This window comes from Myotis myotis, unplaced genomic scaffold (assembly GCF_014108235.1).
Source record: "Myotis myotis isolate mMyoMyo1 unplaced genomic scaffold, mMyoMyo1.p scaffold_m19_p_19, whole genome shotgun sequence".
Classification (NCBI taxonomy): domain Eukaryota; kingdom Metazoa; phylum Chordata; class Mammalia; order Chiroptera; family Vespertilionidae; genus Myotis; species Myotis myotis.
Genome location: NW_023416323.1, coordinates 10,993,941 through 11,014,265, shown reverse-complemented (window position 1 = coordinate 11,014,265; position 20,325 = coordinate 10,993,941). Strand labels below are relative to the sequence as shown.

Below are 20,325 nucleotides of genomic sequence, written 5' to 3'. Positions count from 1 at the left end.
CCCTCTGTGTCCTGGAGACACAGGGCTGCTCCGTGTGAGATGCTGGATATGAGCTGCCCCACCTCCCTCCCCACCGCCATCTTCCTAAAATGTCAACCCAACGGTCCCCTCACCCACCCCTCGCTGCATTTAGAGGCCAAGGCATATTCTGCACCTACCCCTTGCTCTTGTTCCTGCCCTCTCCTTGGCCCTCTGGGATTGGTCTTCTCTGAATTGGTTCTTTACACCCACTTTCTGATTTGCAGGCTAGCAAAACATCCATGGCCACTTCAAGGGCAGTAAGCTCAGTATTCAGATATAGGTTGGGCAAAGATCATTTTTACAGATGGGGAAACTGAGGCCCAGTGAGGTCAGCTAGCTACTTCCTGTCAGGACTACCCAGGTCTTATCTCTCAGCCCACCATTTTGTATATCAGTCTCAGGAGGGAGGCAGATTATCTGCCCCTAATTCAGTCTCCCATCTCCCTGATCCGGGCCATCAGTGTAGTGTTAAAGAATAAAATTCACGAAAGTCTTAGAGAAAAAAAGATTCATGTTTTATTTCCACAGAGAAACTCAAAAGTGGGACACTCCTCCTGAAAGATGGTCAGTGACTTCAGGTCACACATGGAGTAGGTAGAAAAAGTGGCTGGTTTATTTGATGAGGCTGGTGGTCAAAGAGACACCACATGCGTGGGAAGAAACAAAGGACAGGTCCCCAACCTAGAAAGAGCAGGTGTCAACACCCAGACCAGGGCTGGCCCGGAGGGAGAGCTGGGGGAGGGGCGTGGTTGGGTTCCTCGATGATTGATGTTTCTCAGGGTCTCAGGCATAATTGGGAGTAATTTTCTAGGAGAAAAGAGAAAATGGTAGAATGTGACCACTTCCAATCTGTTGAAACCAGACATCCTATCTTTTTGTGTTATTTCATTATTAATATACTAGAAGCCCAGCATGTGAATTGTGCGGCCCTGCCCACCCACCAGCCCAGGTCTTTGGTCGTTTCAGCTTTAGGGTCACAGGCCTTTTATAATATAGATATTTATAGAACAAAATAGAAGTGTCCCTGCCCCTTCATTCCCCGCTTTGGGTGGGGGTAGGGGTGGGACACCGTTGTGAATAGGTTAGTGGCACCCAGAACTGAATGTCATATTCTTGCAGCAAGAGTGAGACTTCCTCTCTGAGCCTCAGTTTCGTCATCTGTAATATGTAAACAGTTATGGCACCTTTTCCAGGAATTAATAGTATGGTACAAACAAAGGGCCAATCACAATGCCTGTCACATTTAAGTGTTTGCTAAGTGGTTGTTCTTTGTGTTGTGCTTTTTTAATCTTTATTGTTGAAAGTCCCCTCCACTACAGATGCCCCTCTTTTTTTCTCATTGACCCCAACACGACCACCACCACACATCATCCTTCCCAGGTCTTCCCTGCACTAGTGTCTGTGTCCATGGGCTATGCATATATGTAGTAAGTTCCCCAGTTAATCTCTCCCTACCCTCCATCCCCGCCTTCCTACTAAGATTCCATGTTTCTATGTCTCTGGGTCTATTTTGTTCATCAGTTTATTTTGTTCATTAGATTCCACATATGAGTGAGATCATGTGATACTTACCTTTCTCTGATTGGCTTATGAAACCAGGCATCCCTTCATTGGGCTTCTGCATTCCCACAGTTGCTTTGTGTCTTAACTATTTCACCTGCCATCCCCTCACTTTTCTGTCCCCTAAAACAGGCTATGTGGTTCTGCCAAGTTAATCTATTACCTCTCCCCCACTGGGAACTCACTTCTTCCTCCTGCCTCTGACCCTTTACACCTGAAAGGCTCACCTCTCTGCAGTTGCCCTGCACAATTACTATCCCAGTCCCTCTCCTTAACCTAGTGTGCCATTCTTCTCATATCTGTTCCTGCACGGTCTCCCCTCCAACAGGCCTTCACTCAGCACTCAGAGGTGCTTTCTGAGTAGATCATATCTTGTAAGTTTTTCTTCACACCCTCACATTGGACTCACTTTCTCAGGACCCTTAGAGTTCCCACCCAGAGCAAAGCAAGTGCCATGATCCCAGCCCTGCCCCTGGGCGATGGTGCCCCAGCTCCTGGATGAAGCTGAGCATGGCTCACTCTAATACTCACCTACCAGAACTTCACCCACTGCAGCAGGCCAGGTCGCGCCCGGGAAGCCTGTGGGACAGGGAGAATGTCTGAGTGGACATCGCACTTTCCCCTGCACAACCTCTGCCCTCAGACCCCTTTTCTCACAAGCCAATTTTCTTAGCCCCGCTACTTACCGAAGAAGAAAGCGTGACTCCCCCCTGTAAAGAGATGATCAGAGTAGGTGATACAGGTGCTACAATGACCTCCCTGGACTCTGCCATGTTCCTGGTGCTCAGAAAGGGCTCAGTGGAAGGGGCAAGATCAAACCAGTTTATCTCAAAGCTCCTTTGGGTCTGACTGTAGACATTCAGCCCATGGAAATTTTTTCACAGCACAATTTATCATCTTAAGGACACGTTACCCAAGATGATACTGAATGTGGTCCCTTAGCACACTTTGCCCACAGGAAGTGAATGAGAATAGGTAGGTCTCCCTCTGCCTGCAAGGCGGATGGAAATTAGCCACAAATAATTGGCAAAGTGGACACCCACAGGCAGTATGGACTGCCACTTCACCTGTCAGCAGTGAGTTTCTGATCTCTCGGTGGAAGGCCTCTCCATGAGAACAGGGCTTTACTGTTCTGAGAGGGGGAGGGAAATACCACCTGTTTTTGCTTCACCAGCCCAATTAGTATTTAGCACATTTATTTACTGACTTTATAAGACTGCTTTCTTTGCAACTGAATACAACAAAATTCTCAAATGTTCTTCCTTTCAGTTCTTTGGGGAATGAAGCATTTATTCTCACCAACCAAGAGTTCCTGGGCTAGCTTCACCTAACCTCCTCCCCCTCTACCCGCACCATGCCCAGAAGGTCAGCAGTTGAAGAGGTAGAGAGTGGATGCTACAAAGGAAGGCAGCCTGTTCTGCCATGCTTCCTGTGATTTTTCTAAGGAGCATATACTGGGATTTCTCTTTGAGAGGGTAATGGCTCCCAGTTTTCTCCATGATGTAGCCACTGCTCCCTTGTAACCTTTTCTGAATGTGGGTGCAATGAGTCTTGAACCTTCTTCCTTTCTCTAAGAGCAGTTTGGAAGTGCAAGACAGAAGGTGTGGAAAGAGATGACTTTCTGAGTGAACAGGATTTGGCCTCAGCTAACCCCCATAGAAGAGCCTGGCAGCGAAAGCCTCCCTCCCTCACCTCCATGCAGAGACCCCAATGGGAAAACAGGGCAGTTGCAAGTCTTACCTTAGCGGGGGCCTTGGCGGAGTACTGCCCGCCAGACGCAGTAGGATATGCCTGCTGGTTATAATTGTAGTTCTGCGGAAGAAAGCAAGGGTGGTGGGTAGTGGGGGGTGGAGGACAGCACAGAAGGGATGAAACCATTTTTTCTCTGGAATAAACACCCAACTTCCCTGCCCTGGCTGGACCTTTCTCAAAGCCCCTGCCTTCTCCTCCTCCTGGTGTCAGGTGTCTTCTTTTCCAGAATCCCCTTCAGCCATCCAAGCTCACACGCTCACCTCCTTATGGTCCCAGCCCAAATGGCTCTGCCTTCTTCCCTCTCCCAATTCCAGTGTTACTTGGGAGGTTAGGAGAAAAGACCAAGGAAAGAAGTGAGGTCTAAATCAGATGGTCATGTGGCAGATATCTTACCTTAGACGTTACAGCTGCTACCTCTGGCCATCCTGCACCAGGCTGAGAAAATTACAGAACAGAGGAGTGAAGGAGGAGAATATGATGTTGGCCAGACTGAGGAACAAGACTGAGAGAGGCTGAGGATCTCCAAGGTCAGTCTGAGGGCAGAGACTTACCTGACCAGCACTGCCTGCCCTCTTCTGAAGTGATGATGATGAATAGTTACCCTGCAAGAAAGGGGGCCACAGTTAGAGTGTCTCCACGGTCCTCAGGCCTTGCCAGACTTGTGGGACTCCAACATCCTGCTGCCTGGGCGCTGCCCTCCTTCTGGAGCACCCGCATCCCACCTACCCGGCTCCGTCCCTCTCAGTGGCCCATGAGTGCTGTCCACAGAGAGGGCAGTGAGCCTGGAGGAAACTGATGGTCCAGATAGATACAGATGATAGGTTTCCACACTCAGTGCTGGGAAGTGAGGGTAGCGAACTGGGTTTAGCAACACCATCCCCACCCAGGCACCTGGAATGTTGGCAGGCTGGCCTGAGACTGAGCTCGAATGACAAATGTGTGGTGCCCACACAGGCTCGCATTTTGCTGATGCCAAACCCTGCTCCCCGCATAGGCCCTTTTATCCCTGTTCACAATGTTGTTTGTGAGGCAAAGGGGAGTGTGTAACGTTACCTCTGGGTCACACTGCAGATGCACTACCCTCTCCCTCCCCCAGGTGAAGCAGGGAAAATTCCTAAGCAGTGGGAGAGAAGTTCAGTTCCTTCCATCAGCACTTCTCTACTAGGACACACCACCAACACCACACACACAGGGTTAGGGTGTTCTTCTTAACTCTGACTTAACTCCCTACCCATCCTCACCTGACATTGAGTTTTAGCCCTAATACTGAGGTCACAAACTGGTTGGTCACAGGCCTCCAGACATTTTTTACTTGGTTTGCATTTTTAAAATTGATTTCGTTATAAGCAATTCAATATCAGATTTCTAACTTTTCTTGAAGAATCAGGTGATGTGGTCACACTGGGACTACATGGGTACATGACAACACTCAGCTGGAAGGCCTTGGCCTCCTCCTTTGCATGGCCCCACCTGTCCAACTTCAGGTTCCTGGCCCATGTGTGAGTAAATGGGCAACTCTTGCCTCAGTGCCTAAGAGATCTGGTTCTTGAAAAGGCCACTGGCCATGCAGAACCAAGGTGTGGCTTTCTGAAGTCCTGCCCGTCCTTCTCAGAATGCAGATATTCAGACCCTGTGCACTTGCCTGCAGTTAACAATGACTTGATTCCCTCCCCCCCATCCCATACCTACTGTTTCCCTTCAGCTTTTTTCCCTAGTTCCCTCCCATTTCCGGTTCTGAGGTCCTTCCCTCTTCTCAACCTCCTGGTCCCCATCACCTGTTCACCCTGCAGTACCCACCCAGCTGTGACTCCCCCCATGCCAGGCCAGGCCCAGCAGGAGCAGCAGCAGAGCAGAGACAGTGGCCAACTTCATGTGCCCGGAGCCTGTGAGGGCCCCCACCCTTGGCCTGGGCTTTTATCCTAAGGAGGACCTGCCATCCTGCTCTTTCTTCAGTGACTCACAGCTTCTCTCTCACACCCCACCCCCACTCAGCATTGCATAAAGGAAAGTGGGAAGGGAGGGAGGCACCCTCTCTCACAGAGTAAGGAACTGGCACAGAATCTGCAAGCCATTGTCAAGAACCCAGCACCCCACATCCCCAGAGCTGAGCTTCCTGACCCCAAAACAAGAGGTTCTGCCGCTCTTACCTCAATAATTTCCTTCCAGTTCAAAAAAGGAGTATTGTGTTTGAAATCCTGGAAGAAGAAGGAGAGATGAGTGGGCCACAGAGAGACAGAGGGTGGAGTGTGGCAACTCATTGGGAAAGTTTCAAGACCACGCACAAGAATGGGTTTTGGAGCCCGGGTATGGTTGGGGTTAGATGAAGATACACTTATTAGAGGTGTTAGAATTTTTGAGGGTATTAGTGATAAGATTTGGACGACGTTTCCCATCTCCAAAATAAACAGAGGGGGAATTTTGTGACAGGAGCTGGGGTTTGGCTGCCTTGAGGGAGATAGAGAGAGGGACAGGATGACCAGGGTCCCAGTTCTTTAAAAAGTGAGAATTGTCCTACCTCCCAGAGTCGGCTGAAGTAGAGAAGGGCTCGAGTGCTGGGGGATGGGACTTGGCCCTGTGGATGAAATGTGGGGAGCAGGTTAGCAGAGAGCCTGACCCCCTGATCATCTAAGCCCCTACTCCTGCTCCCATCATTTTTCGGTCTTCATAATTGCACTATTGACCAAGATTTTGGGGGAAGCTGGGTGTCTTTAGGGACCAAAAAACTATTTTTGCAAGCAGAGGAAGAGAGAAGCTAGATCTCTGGAGCCATTAACCGTCCTTTCCGCCTCTAGCACACACAGAGTGTTCTTCTCTATCCCATTTCCCCTTCCTCTGGCTGAACATAACTGTAGCAAAACCTCAAGACTAAGACCTGCCCACAGAGCTTCCTGCCTTTTCACCAGCCATGCCACCTCCAGCCCATTTCCCAAAGCTGTGGGGCTTAAGTTATCCCTTCCAAGCCCCCCCGGAATAACAGTTGAGACGTAAGAAAGGAGCAGACACCAGGAGTGTGGGGCAGCTAAGGTTTATTTCAAGGGCAAAGGTTGAGATTAGTGGTGAATAGTGTTTTTTTAAGAAAGGGTGGGGGTCTCCCATCCATCTGGTAGCTCCTTGTCTGGAGGTCACGGGATGTGAAAGCTCCTCTCGTCCTGGGCAAAGAAATGGGTTCTAAGAGGGAGCTCAAGGAATAGGACTTCAGAGAGTAATGGAAAGTCAAGGTTATATTAGACCCCTGCTCCAGAAATCTGCAGGGACCTTTTTGAACCACGGCTGTCATCCAGTCAACCCCAGATATTCCAGCTTGAGCTTGAAAACTCTCATACCTTGCCAGGAATGTTATGTACAGCCCCCCTGTCTTCACTCCTCACTCTGTAGGAAGTCCTCAGCACCTCACACTGCACTGTGAAGGAGCCAGAGCTCACCATTTTCTTCTCTGCCCATCTCTGTTCTGTCCCTCTTCTGAGATCTGTGCCTCTGGGAAGTCACCCCAGATGAATCCTGCCTGACTGCAGGCACTCACTGTACTGTGCCCTCTAGATGTGCAAAACGCTTGGCTATCTGTCCTGGCCCTCTGGGAGGTGTCCGTGTGTGCCCGAAGGTCCCCATGCTCAGGGGCTGGCTTCCCCAGAAAGGAGTTCACAGTAAGGAGTCTTGCCTCACCAGAGATTGTGCTTCTAAACCAGAAACAGTCTATTTTGTTCATTTAGCTCATGCGCACCAAACTGTGCTACATCTGGGAACATCTTCTGTCTGTATCTTCTGTCTTCCACTCCCCCTTATCCCAAAGGGAAGGCTTTGGCTTTCCTGGGGTTTGGGCTGCCTCTTTGCTTCCCCCTATCAGTACCCTTTTTCCCCCACAAGTTTTGGAGGACAGGATCCTAATTTTCATTCTTTTAAGTTAAGGCTTAGAAACTCAACTGAACACGGCCAGTCAGGTGGCTAGAATGGCTGTGATGGGCAGGGGGAGTCTGACTGCTAGAGAGCAAGTCCCCACGGCAAGAAGCAGCTGCTACTCAGCTTTAGTTTACTGTAGCCCATGGAATGGGGCCTTGTGTTGACAAATTTTTCAATAGAAGTCAGAAATCCAAGTCATTTTGTAAAGCCTATACATTTTTAAACTTTGGCAACTGATTCATATTGTGTGTGTTTTTTAACATATCCATAAAAATCACATAATTGGGCTGTCAGTTACAGCTTTTGCTTTTGGTATTTGTTCAGGTTTGTCTGCTCTCATCCTCTCCTTCCAGTCCACTCTCTCTACTATTCTGGTGTCGTGTTAGCTTGGCCAGGGGTTTCCCTACAAGAGGAGGGGGTGAGCAGGGAGGAAGAAGACAGGGCTCCAGGACTCCCTGTGTCCCCTAATATTATGTAAGTACAGGGCACCCATCAGGCACTCTATAAATGTTGGCTTTCTCCTTCCCTTCTCTCTCTGTGTCAGTCCTCATGTGGCCTTTTAGCTCCACCTGACTATTCAGTCCACCCTCCCACCCTGGCCTCTGCTACCTCTCCCATTAACCTCCAGGTCTCGGAGGGGAAACTGAGGTTTAGACCTCTGCAAGTCTGCATGTTAGGATATGAAAGAGGCCCATTCATTTCTCATCCTCAATACCCAACTGTTTGCAAAGTCTCCCTCTCTTCTTATCTCAGTTGTTCTTCCTCCTTGTTTTTGTTCTTTTTTTTAGCACTAGCCAAAATGCTCTTCATGGCCATCATCATTATTTCACCTGGCTCAGAGGTTTAGCTTTCTTCTCTATATTCCTCTCCCACAAAGATCATATGACATGGCCTTCCAGCCCTTACCTTGTTTATGGCATCCCAGTTAATGAAGCCCAGCTTGGCTTTAAAGTTCTGCAGAGAAGAGAAAAAAGAAAAAAAGGAGACCGGTCAAATTGGATCATAATAATGTAATTGGCTTGGAGCCTCAGGACAAGAGAGGTCAAGGACCACCACTGACAGTAGTTATAGAAAGAGGACTTCATCCTGTGAGGTCAAGGGGACAGGATTTTGGCTTTCCAAAAGAGAATGAATGAGCAGAGCAGTCTTGCTGAACTCACCTTCCAGAAAGTGTCGAAGTTGAAGGGCCCAGAAGTCTGAGAGTTCTAAGGAACCAATGAGAAATGGGATGAGAGTAAGAACACACTTCGTGAGCAAGAGGCAGGGGCAGGAGCTATGGATGTCTGGAGGGTCCTGGCTTAAGGTGGGGTGATGCCTCCACTCACCAAGTTATCGATTCCACCGACAGCTTCACCTCCCCCACTGGACCCTTGCCCCTGGGTGGGAAAGGGGACTGATGTTCAAGGCTCATGCATCTTGTTATGCATACCACCCATCAGCCTGCTCCTGGCCCACTCATCTTTGCCTTTGCTCAAGCACCATGAACCCTCTGTAAAGCCACCTCTCTTCTTTACACAGCACCTAAGAACCCCACCTCCAGAAAGCCTTCCTGGAATGACTCATTATTTGCTGCCTAGCATAAACCTACCCGCTTCCTAATATATAGCCTCACTGTGTGCCAAGCACTATGTCCTTTGTGGAGATGTCTCCATTTGACAGATGAGGAAACTGATACTCAGAGCTGTGCAGCAGCTTGCCTCAGACCTATCTCCAGGCCAGGGTTCAGTGTCTGTATCCTAAGCCCCCTTGGTCGGGATATGATGCAGAAAGCTCTGCAGTAGCTGTGGGGGTGAAAAAGTTGGGCTTCACAGTGCCCATTTTATCCAAGAGGAAGGCCAGACTCACAAAGGTCAACTGACTTGCCTGATCACAGATGACAAGTGATCTCCCATTTCTAACTCAAAGTTCACTGCCTTTATGCTTCTCAACACTGCCTTCTAAGTATGATTTTTAAAATCCCCCTTAGCTAGCCATTCTTCTGTTATTTTAATCTGTTTTTTTCCCCTCACAGAGGTAATAGGATTGTGATTGCAGTTGTAAAAAGGGAGAGAATGGGTGAATCAAGGAGAATGACAGGGATCCTGGACCGCTGTTGATCTCCTGGCAGTCACCTGACAGATTCAGAGAAGCTGGCAAGAAGAAACTGATATTTCCCTTTCTTTTCCCAAGCCCTTTGCATTCTATCCCCACACTCCACCATCCCTTCTCCTAAAGACATCCCTGCTCACCTGATAATTGCCTTGGGAGTTCCCAAGGAGGCGACTACCTTCCCTGCTTATTCCCTGAGGAGAGAGAAAATGGAGAAGAGTTGGTGGGGAGGCAGGCAGGATGAGAGGTGAGAAGTAGGTAAAGGATTTCTGAATCGGGGGACTGAGGCAGGAGGAGGGCGGAGTCCTTCCCAGGACCCCAAGAGAGGCCCTTCTCTCTGGGTAGCTCTATCTTTCCTGGCAAATCTTGTTTCACCCCCTTGTGGATGGGGCTACTTCTCACTTAGGATGCTCATTGGTACCATCACCATCTGTTTCTATTCAGTCTGCAAGTTGTCCACAGTTCAGTGGGAATAGCCTTTGCCACCAAGTAGGAACCCGCCAGGCTGCTGTACTAAATTAATTCAAAATGCAGGCTGGGCTGATGTTTTGCTTTAGTCAGAAAGGTGATGCCCGCTGGAAGAGTCCCTGGGATATGAGGCGGCACAGAAGTCAACTGCTAGTCTCCTCCTATGGCAGAGGTCCGCTCCTTTTGAGTTTTGCTTTCACTGTTTGGTATGGATCCCAGACCCATCGGCACCTCTTCATTCCCAGAGCTAAAATCTAGACCAGGCTGGGAGGTGGAACTCTCTGCCCTGTTAGTATTGCCGCTGCCACAGTCCCTACTCTCCTCACCCTGATGTCGCCAAGCCGCTGGGGCCTCTGAAGCCCTGAGGGACAAGACAGTGAGACACAGGTTATTGTTTTACCAGGTCCATCCCTACAAATTCATATATGATTTAATATGATTCCTCTTAAAATCCTAATGGAAATCTCTTTGGAACTTGTCAAAATCATCTTGAAGTTCATTTGGAAGAATAGATGCCTAACAATTGGTAAGAAAACACTGGAAAAGATGAGCAGCAAAGGGACTTGTACTGGCAGATATTAATGTACTATAAAGCTACCATGAATAAAACTGTGGTTCCTGTCCCAGAACAGATCAACCGATTAATAGAACCCCCAGAAGCTCTCCCCAAATATTAAGGTATATATACATGATGTTTTAAATCAGTGGTAGAAATGATTGAATACAGGGCTGGGAATACTAGTTATGTTTTGGGGGGAAAACTTATTTATACCTCACAGTTTCCTCCATTCTGTTTTTATCTGATTGTCCCCTACAGTAGCTCACAGATCAGATTCAAAGTGTAGGGCCTGCCTAGTTGGATCCAGGAGTGGACTAGACAGAATACACCAGAATACCGCCCAGGTGGATTAAGAGTTAAGTTTAACAATGAAACTATAGAAGTGTTAGTAATGCTAGAAGAAAATAAAGACCTTTATTTTCAAGAGAAGACACCATAGAAAAACAGACTTTGGTATGTAAAATCTAGAAATAGAGTAACAAACTGGGAGACGTTTTCTTGAAACCTGTCTACCCATAAAAGATTACTATCCCCAATATTTTAGGAGCTCTTCAGAGAGCCTTGTCAATGTAGCATCATAGGGTCATGCTCCTCACCCTGCAGGCGACACACCAGGTGTTGCTGCTCTGCACCAGCCTCCCCCAGAGCTTGTTAGAAGCCAGGATCTTGGCAACACCCCAGAGCTGAAGCAGAACCCACTTTTTCACAAGACCTCCGGGCCATTCGTGGGCACCTTGGTGTAGCACTTCCTCTGTCAGTGCTGCAGGTTCTGACCGGAAAGCCCAAATTTCCAGAATAACTAGGAGGAGGATGCATGCAAACCAATGTCAAAGGGGTTAGCAAATTGTGTTCACTAGCCAGGTACAGGACATTTGAAACATTTATGTTTCTAAACGGACTGGTCTTCAGGTGACTTTCACAGCCCTGTCTGTGGGGGTATGTCCCATAAGGATTTGCAATGAATTATTCCTTTGGAGATTGTTAGTAATTTTATGTGCTTGGTCTCTACCCCTAAATTGTAATTCCCCACAGACGTGGTTGGGGTGAAGATTAGCATTAGGAGCGGAGAGCAGAGCTGGGTTACAAGGAGTGGCACAGCGGCAGTGATGAACTGTGGTAACCACAAGTTTGGCTCTTACCTGACCCCCAGATCCTCCGGACACTCGGACTCCATTTCCTGGGTTGTCACACTGTGGGTGAGAGAAAGAGAAGACTTCCTCTCAGTCTTTACCCAGACGCCAATTCCAGCCCTCAAGTTGCAGTCTTTTAGCCTCGAGGTTCACGCACGTCAGCCCCACCCCAGCAGCGGTCCACCCCATTCTCAGCCCCAGCGGTCACTGTCCCACCATCCACGGGGCCTCCTCTGTTCCTTCCCACAGTTTCAGTTTCAGGGAGATCCATGCAGGTGCAAACCGTGGACACTCACCTCGGGTTTATTTCCACCACCACTTCCTCCGCTGCTTCCTGAGGAAGAGCTGCTACTGTGTTCCTACAAGGGAAAGCAAGAGTCCATCTGGTGTCGTCAAGGGACTTGGAAGGGACCAAACGATTCCCAGCCATGTTTACCCCCTCTGCCTGCCCTCCGTCTTCAGCCAGCCGTTCACTGAGGGAAGTTATGGGAGCACAGGGAAGACCAGGTGTGGCCAAGTGCATTTGGGAATGTGGGATAATCAGGGGATTCCGAGCTGTTGCTCCCACTTCCCACCACATGCCAGGGGTGGAAGGCCTCTGGAGCCTAACTGCACAAAAGTCCCCTGACACCTGAGGGCAGGCTGGCCTCGTGCTGCCCTGCCCCGTCTCTCCTCTCCCCTGCCCTCTCCTGGAACCTAGAAAGGGGAAAGGGCCACTGGCAGGGAGCCTGATCAACATGCCTAGAATTTTCTATGGGAAAATCAGATGGGGTAAAAGCCAGCAGTACAAAGAGCAGTGAATTAAAGCAGCTTATGTGATCTGGCTTGTTCTAGTTGCCTCCCTCCTCTTGCCCGACACCTTTCCCAGACTCCAAAGGAAGCCAGTAGTGTTCTCTCTCTTCAGGCCCCCCTCCTGGAGATCCCTCCTAGTCCAGCTGACAGGTTGTGGTCCCTTCCTGGTCCTTTCACCATCAGGGAGGGGCCTCGTGTGCAGCATCTGTATTAGTTCGCCTGTACCACAGCCCTGTAGTGCCTTAAGTCTCCACGTGTGCAGGCTTGCCCCCATTCTCCTGGCCGGGAGCATCCCTGACAAGTATTATGTTGTTCTGTGCCCACCTCTCTTCTTCCACTCGTCACCCCCAGCGGTAGTCAGATTTCCAAGTGGCCACAACTGCAGGAGTAGGGGTTAGACAGGAGAGAGAGGATCCCCACCGTCATGGAGCAGAGATAAGGGACAGAGTGAGCAGAAGTAGGGAGGGCACCTCTTCTGCAAGCCTGCTTGGTGGGGCTGGGAAGGTGGGAAACAAAGTGAAGGAGCCACAGGATGACACTGCCAGTGACGCCACCCACCCCAGGGCTGGCAGCGTTCAGGAAGGCCTTGGACCGCATCTCCTCGGCCGGGACCTCCACGGGCCTCAGCCTCATCTCTGCCTTTCAGCATAGGAGCAGAACTCACCCAGTTGCCCCCAGAACTGCTGCCGCTGCTACCACCATTGCCGTTGTTGCCACCACCACTGCTGCCACCGCCACTGCCGCTGCTGCCACCGTTGCTGCCGCCGCTGCTGCCACTGCTGCCACTGCCACCACCACTGCTGCCGCTGCTGCCACTGCCGCCGCTACTGCCGCTGCTGCCACCGCTGTTGCTGCCACCACTGCTGCTGCCGCCACTGCCACTGCCGCCGCTACTGCCACTGCTGCCACCGCTGTTGCTGCCACCACCGTTGCTGCCGCTACTGCCACTGCCGCCGCTACTGCCACTGCCGCCGCTACTGCCGCTGCTGCCACCGCTGTTGCTGCCACCACCGCTGCTGCCGCCACTGCTTCCCTGAGGGACCAGAGTGAGGACTAAAGGTGAGAACACCAAGATTGCTTCCCTCCATCCCCTTGCTCTCTTGCTCGGGCATATTCCTGCCCAGTCTGAGGAAAGAGAGTCCTGTTTTCTCCCTGTGCCCAATGCTTCAGGTGGCCCACCTCTTACCCAAGAGTTGCTAGAGCTTCCACTTGAGCCAGAGGGCGGAGGGTTGGTGCACTGCAGAAGAAAGGGGACAGGTGGGTTGTGAGGTTTCAGTTAGGGCCATCGCCACGCCAGGCTCTCCTTCCTCATGTGGCTCGGCTTTCTTTCCCAACGTGTTCCTCCCCCACCCATCACGTTGACATCCCGCTCTCCCTTGCCTCCTCTCCACACTCATCTCTCCCTGGCCAATCTGCCTCCCCATCTTTTTTTCCTCTTTGTCTCTCCTACTTTCTGCCACATGCACCCAGACACCCTCTCCTCCCCCCGACTCTTCCTCTTACCTCCGTATTTGGGTTGCTGTTGCCCCTCGCTGAGCCATAACCAGGTTGGGCCACAGCTCCCTGCAGGGAGGATGAGACTAAGTATGAGAGTGTGGGCCTGAAGGGGTGAAGGTGCAGGATCAGGGCTGGGTGCTTACTTTACCTGAGTGTTGGGTCCCAAGTTGTATGGCCCTCCATTGCCTCCTTGGCCCCAGGAGCTTCCCTGAGAGTTGGTTCCAAAGCTGCCACCTGAGCCTCCAGCGTGTCCACGGATCCAGGGATTGCCTGGGCCTTCGGGATTGCCCTGGCTGTGGGCTCCAATGCCACCCTGAGAGCCAAAGGTGCCCTGGCCTCCAGATGGAGGCTGGCCATTGGTTCCCTGCAAGGACAACATGCATGCACTTAGTGTGTGTGACCTTATCACTCATGATGGGGCAAGGCAGGCAGAGCAACTAAGATAGAGAGGAGCCAGAGCAGGGCATAAGGAGAGGCAGGGAGAGACCCCAAGGTGGTAGAAAAAGGATGCATAGCATGGACAGAAACTGCCCCAGACGGCCACAAGTAAGACTCCTTCACCTTTCCATTGATTCCCAAGATTCTCAACCCAGCTTCCTACAGTCTCCCGTTCCCACACCGAGCTTCCTTCCAGCCACTCACCCAAGCACCGTTGCTGCCAGGCATCCCCTGCCAGGAGCTGTGGGCAGCATCTATTCCATGTCGAATAATGTTCTCAGCCTGTCTGCCAGCCTCACTCCCAGTGTTTCCAAGAGCATGGGCTGCCTCTCCGGCCCCTTGGCCAATGGCCTCACTGATTCCATGACTAATGGCATCTCCTGCCGCATGTCCAACGGCTTCCCCAAAACCTGCTTCAGCGCTTGCCCCTCCACTTAACAATGGGCCAGCCTCCCCACTGCCCAGGTACAGGGCCAGCAGGAGGCAGGCCAGGGACCCCTGTAACTTCATCTCTGCCTCACTCCTTCTCCCTCCGAAGTGTCTTTTTCCCACCCAAGTTTCCTTCTGTTGGCCCTTTCTCTTCTCTGTGTCCGTGTGCCCTCCTCTGTTCTCTTTTTCCTTCTGACTTCTTGTTCTCACTCCTTCTAGGTCTGCAGCCTCCTCTCTCCTTTCCCAGACTCCCCTGCCTTCCCAGAGGCCTCCTCCCTGCCACTACTCCTTATACTGCAGCTTGGGAGAAGGTGACAGGGCTGGGCAGCCCGGAGTCCCTCCTCCCAGTGACTCAGGGCCAGCCACTGATAGGGTAATAAGCTGTAATTGTTGAGTCTGAAAGTCTATGTTGAAACAGAGAGGGAGCCCATGCATCAGGGAGGGAGGGAGAAATGGAATGAGATGGCTGCAAAGTGTTTCAGTTTCCCAACCCCAGGAATTTGGGGCGCAGGGTGGGGATGGGGGCACCTGAGGAGATAGTCTGTTGGTGTCTCCTAGAGGTGGTAGGTGGAGGGAAATTACAGGCCGGGCCCTACCAGTGGGGCAAGGATACGAAACTCAGTGGGAAAGGGGGCAGGTGAGTTAGGTGTCAGCTAGCCTAGGTCGGGGGCATCAGAGTAGAGTCAGGTGACTTTCTCTCAGTTTCAATTAGCCTTTGCCTCTCCCATTTCCCTTCTCCCCCAGGCTGCCATCTAAAGGTGCCTGCCCTCACCCTCTTCCACAACTCCGAAGAGCCTGGGAGCTATGAGACTGGCCTGAGGTTTCAGTAGAGACCCCAGGCCTCTGGGAAGGAAGTGGCCACGACCCTGAGAGTGGTCATCAGGGTGTCTCAGTTAGCATCCTGGTGGCTCTTGGCTAAGAAAGCTGGGTGTGGAGCAGGGCAGCTGGGCGGGCCAGCCGCCCCCAGGGAATGAGTGGGAGGGAAAGACCTTGGGAGGGAGCGGCTGACCCAAGCACCCATCCTGTTTACCTGTTACGGAAGGGACACGTGTGTGAGTTCATGGCCTCCTGGGAGGGCTAGGACTGCACCAGCTCACCCCACCCACCCCCAGCCTCCCCCAGGGGCCAGGATGACTCTGGAAAGGGAGGAGGGGTCAGCACAAGGGCAGGAACCCTATGTCAGCAGCATGATGCTCTGTGGGTCCCAGCTCAGGATGTGGAACTTGGTCAGGTCTCATCCTTGCTTAGCAAGCATGGCTGCCTCTGTACTCCCAGGAGTCCAGGCCCTCCCACTTGCCACTGCCTTGTATCACCACGACTCATAGCCCAGTTAGGAGGGGTCAGTTTCCATCTGCCTTTCTCAATGTCTCCCAGTTAGTCTCTCTCTCCACCCCAGCACCCACACCCCAACTTGTAACATTCAACACCTCTTACCATGTGAAAACAATCCCTGCCTATCCTCAGCAGCTCCTACCTCCCTGTTACTCCATCTCTGACTCTTCAATGATGATCATAAATGTGGTGGTAATAATAATAATAATAATAGTAATAATAATAATCATTGCAGCTCCAATCTATCAAGGGCTTTCTATGTGTCCAGCACTGGACTAAACACTTTAAGGCTCAGACAGCCCTGGAGATCAGTCTTATTATTACCCCATTTAGAGATGGAGAAGTTGGGGTTCAGAGAGGACATGTGAATGTGTGGTAGAGCAAAACCCAAGCCCAGCCTGCCTCTCTCCTAAGCCCTGATCCCCAGCATTTTCTGTCACCTCAGTATTTCAGACTTCCCCCTGTTTTTCAAAGCCCTCATTCTTCCCTGGATAAAATTGTTTTTGGTTTTGCCCTGGCATCTTGTGGAGGGAGGGGAGCAGGAGTAAATCTGAGGCCTTCAGAATTGGTGATGGAGACCCCAGTCCTGAGCCTGCTGCTTCCACTGGCCGAGGACAGGACCTTGGCAGGCAGCAGAGTGCCCACTGACTCAGAGTCCTTGCCACACTTCCCTCGTGGGACACACCTTCACAATGGCATACGTCTGCCCTCTCCCTTCTTTATTGCTAAGACTTTTCTTTAAGCTAGCTTACTTTCTTAATTTTAAGAGAATATTTTATATTGCTGCTGGAAGTAGAAAGCCAGAATCACTTGCCCATAAATAGAAAGTACCAGAAAAACATAGAGAGAAGCAAACAATGGTATTGCATCATAGATGGCTGCAGTTTCTGCATCCTCTTTATTAGCAAGTCTGGGAGATGTTTTAAGGCGCACCAGCACAGAAACTGAGTCTTTCTCTTTAACAAATCAGAAAGCTTCAAAGAAAATGAGAAAAGCGTTTCTCACTGAGTGGTTCAGAATGATCTAAAGCCATGTTCACAGACCACCTAAATTTTCCCCTACAACCAGCAGGTTCATGTTCTACCTCCTGAGAAAAACTGCCTCAGACATCTCTGTACCTGAGCAGTCATCTCAAATCAGTCTTAAGGCATAGTTATTATATACCCAACCCAATAGATGATGTGGTGCTTTCACATGCATGATCTCATTTAATCCTCACTATAACCTCAGGAAGGAGGTTATTCCCATTTTACAGATGAGGTAACTGAGGTCTAGAGTTTTAAACACATACACAGGATCATATGTGAAAAGATAATGGTAAAATGGAGTTGTCAGAATTTTACCCAAGTCTGTTGGACTCCAAACAGCTTTGACCCTACATCACCATGCCTCCCATGTTTTATATATGATAGCATCCACAAAGCTGTCATGCCCGCATCATGTCCACGACCCTCTGATTTCATCTTTTCTCTCTCGTTCACCACTTTATTCATTCAACAAGTATTTATTGAGTACCTACCCTGTGCCATGCCTATTCTAGGCATGGAACAAGATCATCAAAATCTCTTTCCTTAGGGAGCTCACATTCATTGTGGGGGAATTTGGACAATAAATCTCTCAGGTGGTGATGAACACTATGAAGGAAAACACAGTGGAGTGAGGGAATAGAGAAGACAGAGTGGGTATTTTAAATAGGGTGGTCAGGAAAGGGCTCTTTGAGATGTCACCAATGAGCTGAAACCCAAAGGAAGTGAGAAACTGAGCCAGGTGGATATCTGGGGATAGTGTATCCCAAGCAAGGAAATGGTTGTGCAGAGGCTTTGAGGCTGGAGCAGGGGGAATGGGAGGAGTTTAAATCAAAGAGGTAACCATTTTTTAAATTTAATTTACTGGGGTGACATTGGTTAATAAGATCATATAGATTTCAAGTGTACATTTCTATGGTACATGATTTATATAATGCATTGTGTGCCCGCCACCCAAAGTCAAAGTATCTTCTGTCACCATATATTTGGCCCCCTTTACCTTTTACTACCCCCCCCCCACCTCTTCCCTCTGGTAACCACCATACTGTTGTCTGTGTCTATGAGTTTCAGTTTTATATCCCACATAATAAGTGAAATCATATGGTTCTTAGCTTTTTGTGACTGACTTATTTTGCTTAGCATAATATTCTCAAGGTCCATCCATGTTGTCACAAATGTCAATATTTCATCTTTTTTATGGCTGAGTAGTACCACATCTTCTTTATCCAGTCCCCTATTGAAGGACACTTGGGTTGTCTCCTTGTCTTGGCCACCGTGAATAATGCTGCAATGAACATAGGAGTGCATATATCTTTGCAAATAAATGTTGTCAAGTTTTTCGGGTAGATACCCAAGAAGAGGGATTTTGGGGTCATGTGGTAACTCTGTTCTTGATTTTTTGAGGAACCACCAGACTGCTTTCCATAATGGTTATACCAGTTTACATTCCCACCAGAAGTGAATGAGGGTTCCCTTTTCTCCACAACCTCTCCCACATTCTAACAGGCACAAGGTGGTATCTCATTGTAGTTTTGATTTTCATCTTCCTAATAGCTACTGACGTTGAGCATCTTTTTGTATATCTGTGGGGCATTTGTATGTCTTCTTGGGAGAGGTGTCTGTTCAAGTCCTCTGCCCATTTTTTAATTGGATTGCTTGTTTGGTGTTGTATGCGTTCTTTATATACTTTGTGAAGAAGTAAACATTGTGAAGACTTTGACTTTTATCTGACTGAGATGGAACCAGCTGAGGGCTTGGAACTGAGGAAGGCTGTGATCTGACTTGGGTGTGAACAGGGCTCCTCTGGGGAACAGACTGTTGTAGGGAGAGAGGAGTACAGAGATCAGGGAAGGGGCTTGAGGGGGCAGGTTTGGAGGTTGAACTCAAGTATAGAGAGGAGAGGAGGCCTTGGGTCTGGACAGTGTTTCTGCTCCCTCCTAGGGGGTCCTAGGCCTCAAACTAGCACCTACTGGATCATCTCTTCCACAGTGTCTGTCCTGGAGTCTAGGTTGAAATTCTAGGTCCACCACTTACTAGCCATCTGTATAGCAATTTTAATCATCTGTATAGCCATTTCCTTCTCTGTAAGAGAGGTGAATGTGAGGGTTAAATGAGGTAATAATGCAAAGAGCATAGAGCAGTGCCCGGCACACAAGAGCACTCAATATATGTTGGGCGTGTTACCATTGTTGTTGTAATGCTTTCTTGACAGTTGTTTAATTTTGAGACATACACATGCACTTCCTGAAAGAGCCAAATATAGAAACTTATTTTTAAAGAGGACTTACTTTGAAGCAGCCCACTCCCCAAGGGTCCCAGGGAAGCATGCCACCTCACTAGCAGAGATCACCAGCAGGGAAGTGCTCTTGAAGAGAGCCCGCCATCACCACTTACTAGCTGGGTGGCCTCAGGCAACTCTCTCCCTTCCCTGAACCTCAACTTTATCATCTGTAAGGGGATAATCATGGTACCTGCCTCATGAGAGGTTGTGAGGCTGGAATGAATCATGTCTGTAAGGGCCTAGCATAGACATAGTAAGCACCCAATAAAGATGGCTGCCCGGTCCCGCCCAAAGTCCTCTCCTTGTTCTTCCACATCTGCAGAAACTGGCACCTCCTGTCTTTGTTACTCCCCAGCCCGGCTCCACCTACCTGTCTCAGGTGCCTCATTCTTGCTCGCATTTATTCCAAGGCCTTTCCCAAGTCTGCTCAAGCCTTCCCTCTACCAGTTGCCAGCCATGTGTGCCTAGCCTGACCTTTCCTTTTAAACCTCTTAGTCTAGAGGGAAAATGGATATGAAATAAGTAAATACAGGGTGTCCCCCCCAAAAAATATATATATATTGAAACAGCTGATTGCTCAATTTTGAGAATGAAATGTATTTTGATAAACATTGCCTTTATAATTATTCAAAGTTTGTGTACACATTTTGGGGGGACACCCTCTATATAACTACAAATTGTCATATGTGCTATGAAGAGAAAAAATCAGTGTACCATGAGAAAGAATAACAAAGGTGGTCTTTTGTTCAGATTGTGTGGTCAAGGTAGCTGAGACCTAAAGAGCGAGGAGGAACTAACATAGGGGACAAAAGAGACATGGAGGTTTTTACCTCTAATTCTCCTTCACCTTTTTCACCTATGCCCCCACCCCTCTCTCCTCTGGTAGCTATCAATTTGTCCTTTGTACCTATGTGTGTTTCTGTTTTGTTTGTTCATTTGTTCTGCTTTTTGGATTCCACATGTATTGAAGTCTTATGGTATTTGTTCTTCTCTGACTTATTTCACTTAGCATAATGCCTTCTAGGTCAGGTCCATTCATGGTCTTGCAAACAGTCAACT

General features: G+C 49.5%; 1 protein-coding gene across 7 annotated transcripts; it reads right to left on the bottom strand.

Annotated features, from left to right (window-relative positions):
- Nucleotides 1-514: 514 nt before the first annotated feature.
- Nucleotides 515-14,958, bottom strand: DMKN (dermokine). Of its 7 annotated transcripts, XM_036345803.1 has the most exons (20): nt 14,404-14,955; nt 13,910-14,125; nt 13,768-13,827; nt 13,451-13,501; nt 13,273-13,297; nt 12,929-13,188; nt 11,769-11,831; nt 11,482-11,532; nt 9,456-9,509; nt 8,553-8,603; nt 8,388-8,432; nt 8,134-8,181; nt 5,849-5,905; nt 5,481-5,528; nt 3,885-3,935; nt 3,727-3,768; nt 3,322-3,393; nt 2,268-2,291; nt 2,113-2,160; nt 515-828 (listed from the first exon to the last, which is right to left on the bottom strand). In XM_036345803.1, the coding sequence occupies exons 1-19, from the start codon at nt 14,707-14,709 to the stop codon at nt 2,113-2,115; spliced, it is 1,572 nt and encodes a 523-aa protein (XP_036201696.1). In that variant the 5' UTR covers nt 14,710-14,955; the 3' UTR covers nt 515-828. The 7 variants fall into 7 exon arrangements, with proteins under 7 accessions (XP_036201696.1, XP_036201693.1, XP_036201691.1 ...); XM_036345800.1 differs by having other exon boundaries at nt 2,117-2,160; nt 12,929-13,297; nt 14,404-14,958; XM_036345798.1 differs by having other exon boundaries at nt 12,929-13,297; nt 14,404-14,956.
- Nucleotides 14,959-20,325: the final 5,367 nt, after the last annotated feature.

Coding starts and splice junctions, on each gene's coding strand:
- DMKN (XM_036345798.1), bottom strand. CDS start 14,709: ATGAAGTTACAGGGGTCCCTGGCCTGCCTCCTGCTGGCCCTGTACCTG. Junction 14,126..14,403: donor CTGGCAGCAACGGTGCTTGG/GTGAGTGGCTGG, acceptor TTGTCCTTGCAG/GGAACCAATGGCCAGCCTCC. Junction 11,832..12,928: donor GCAGTTCTGGGGGCAACTGG/GTGAGTTCTGCT, acceptor TTTCCCTTGTAG/GAACACAGTAGCAGCTCTTC.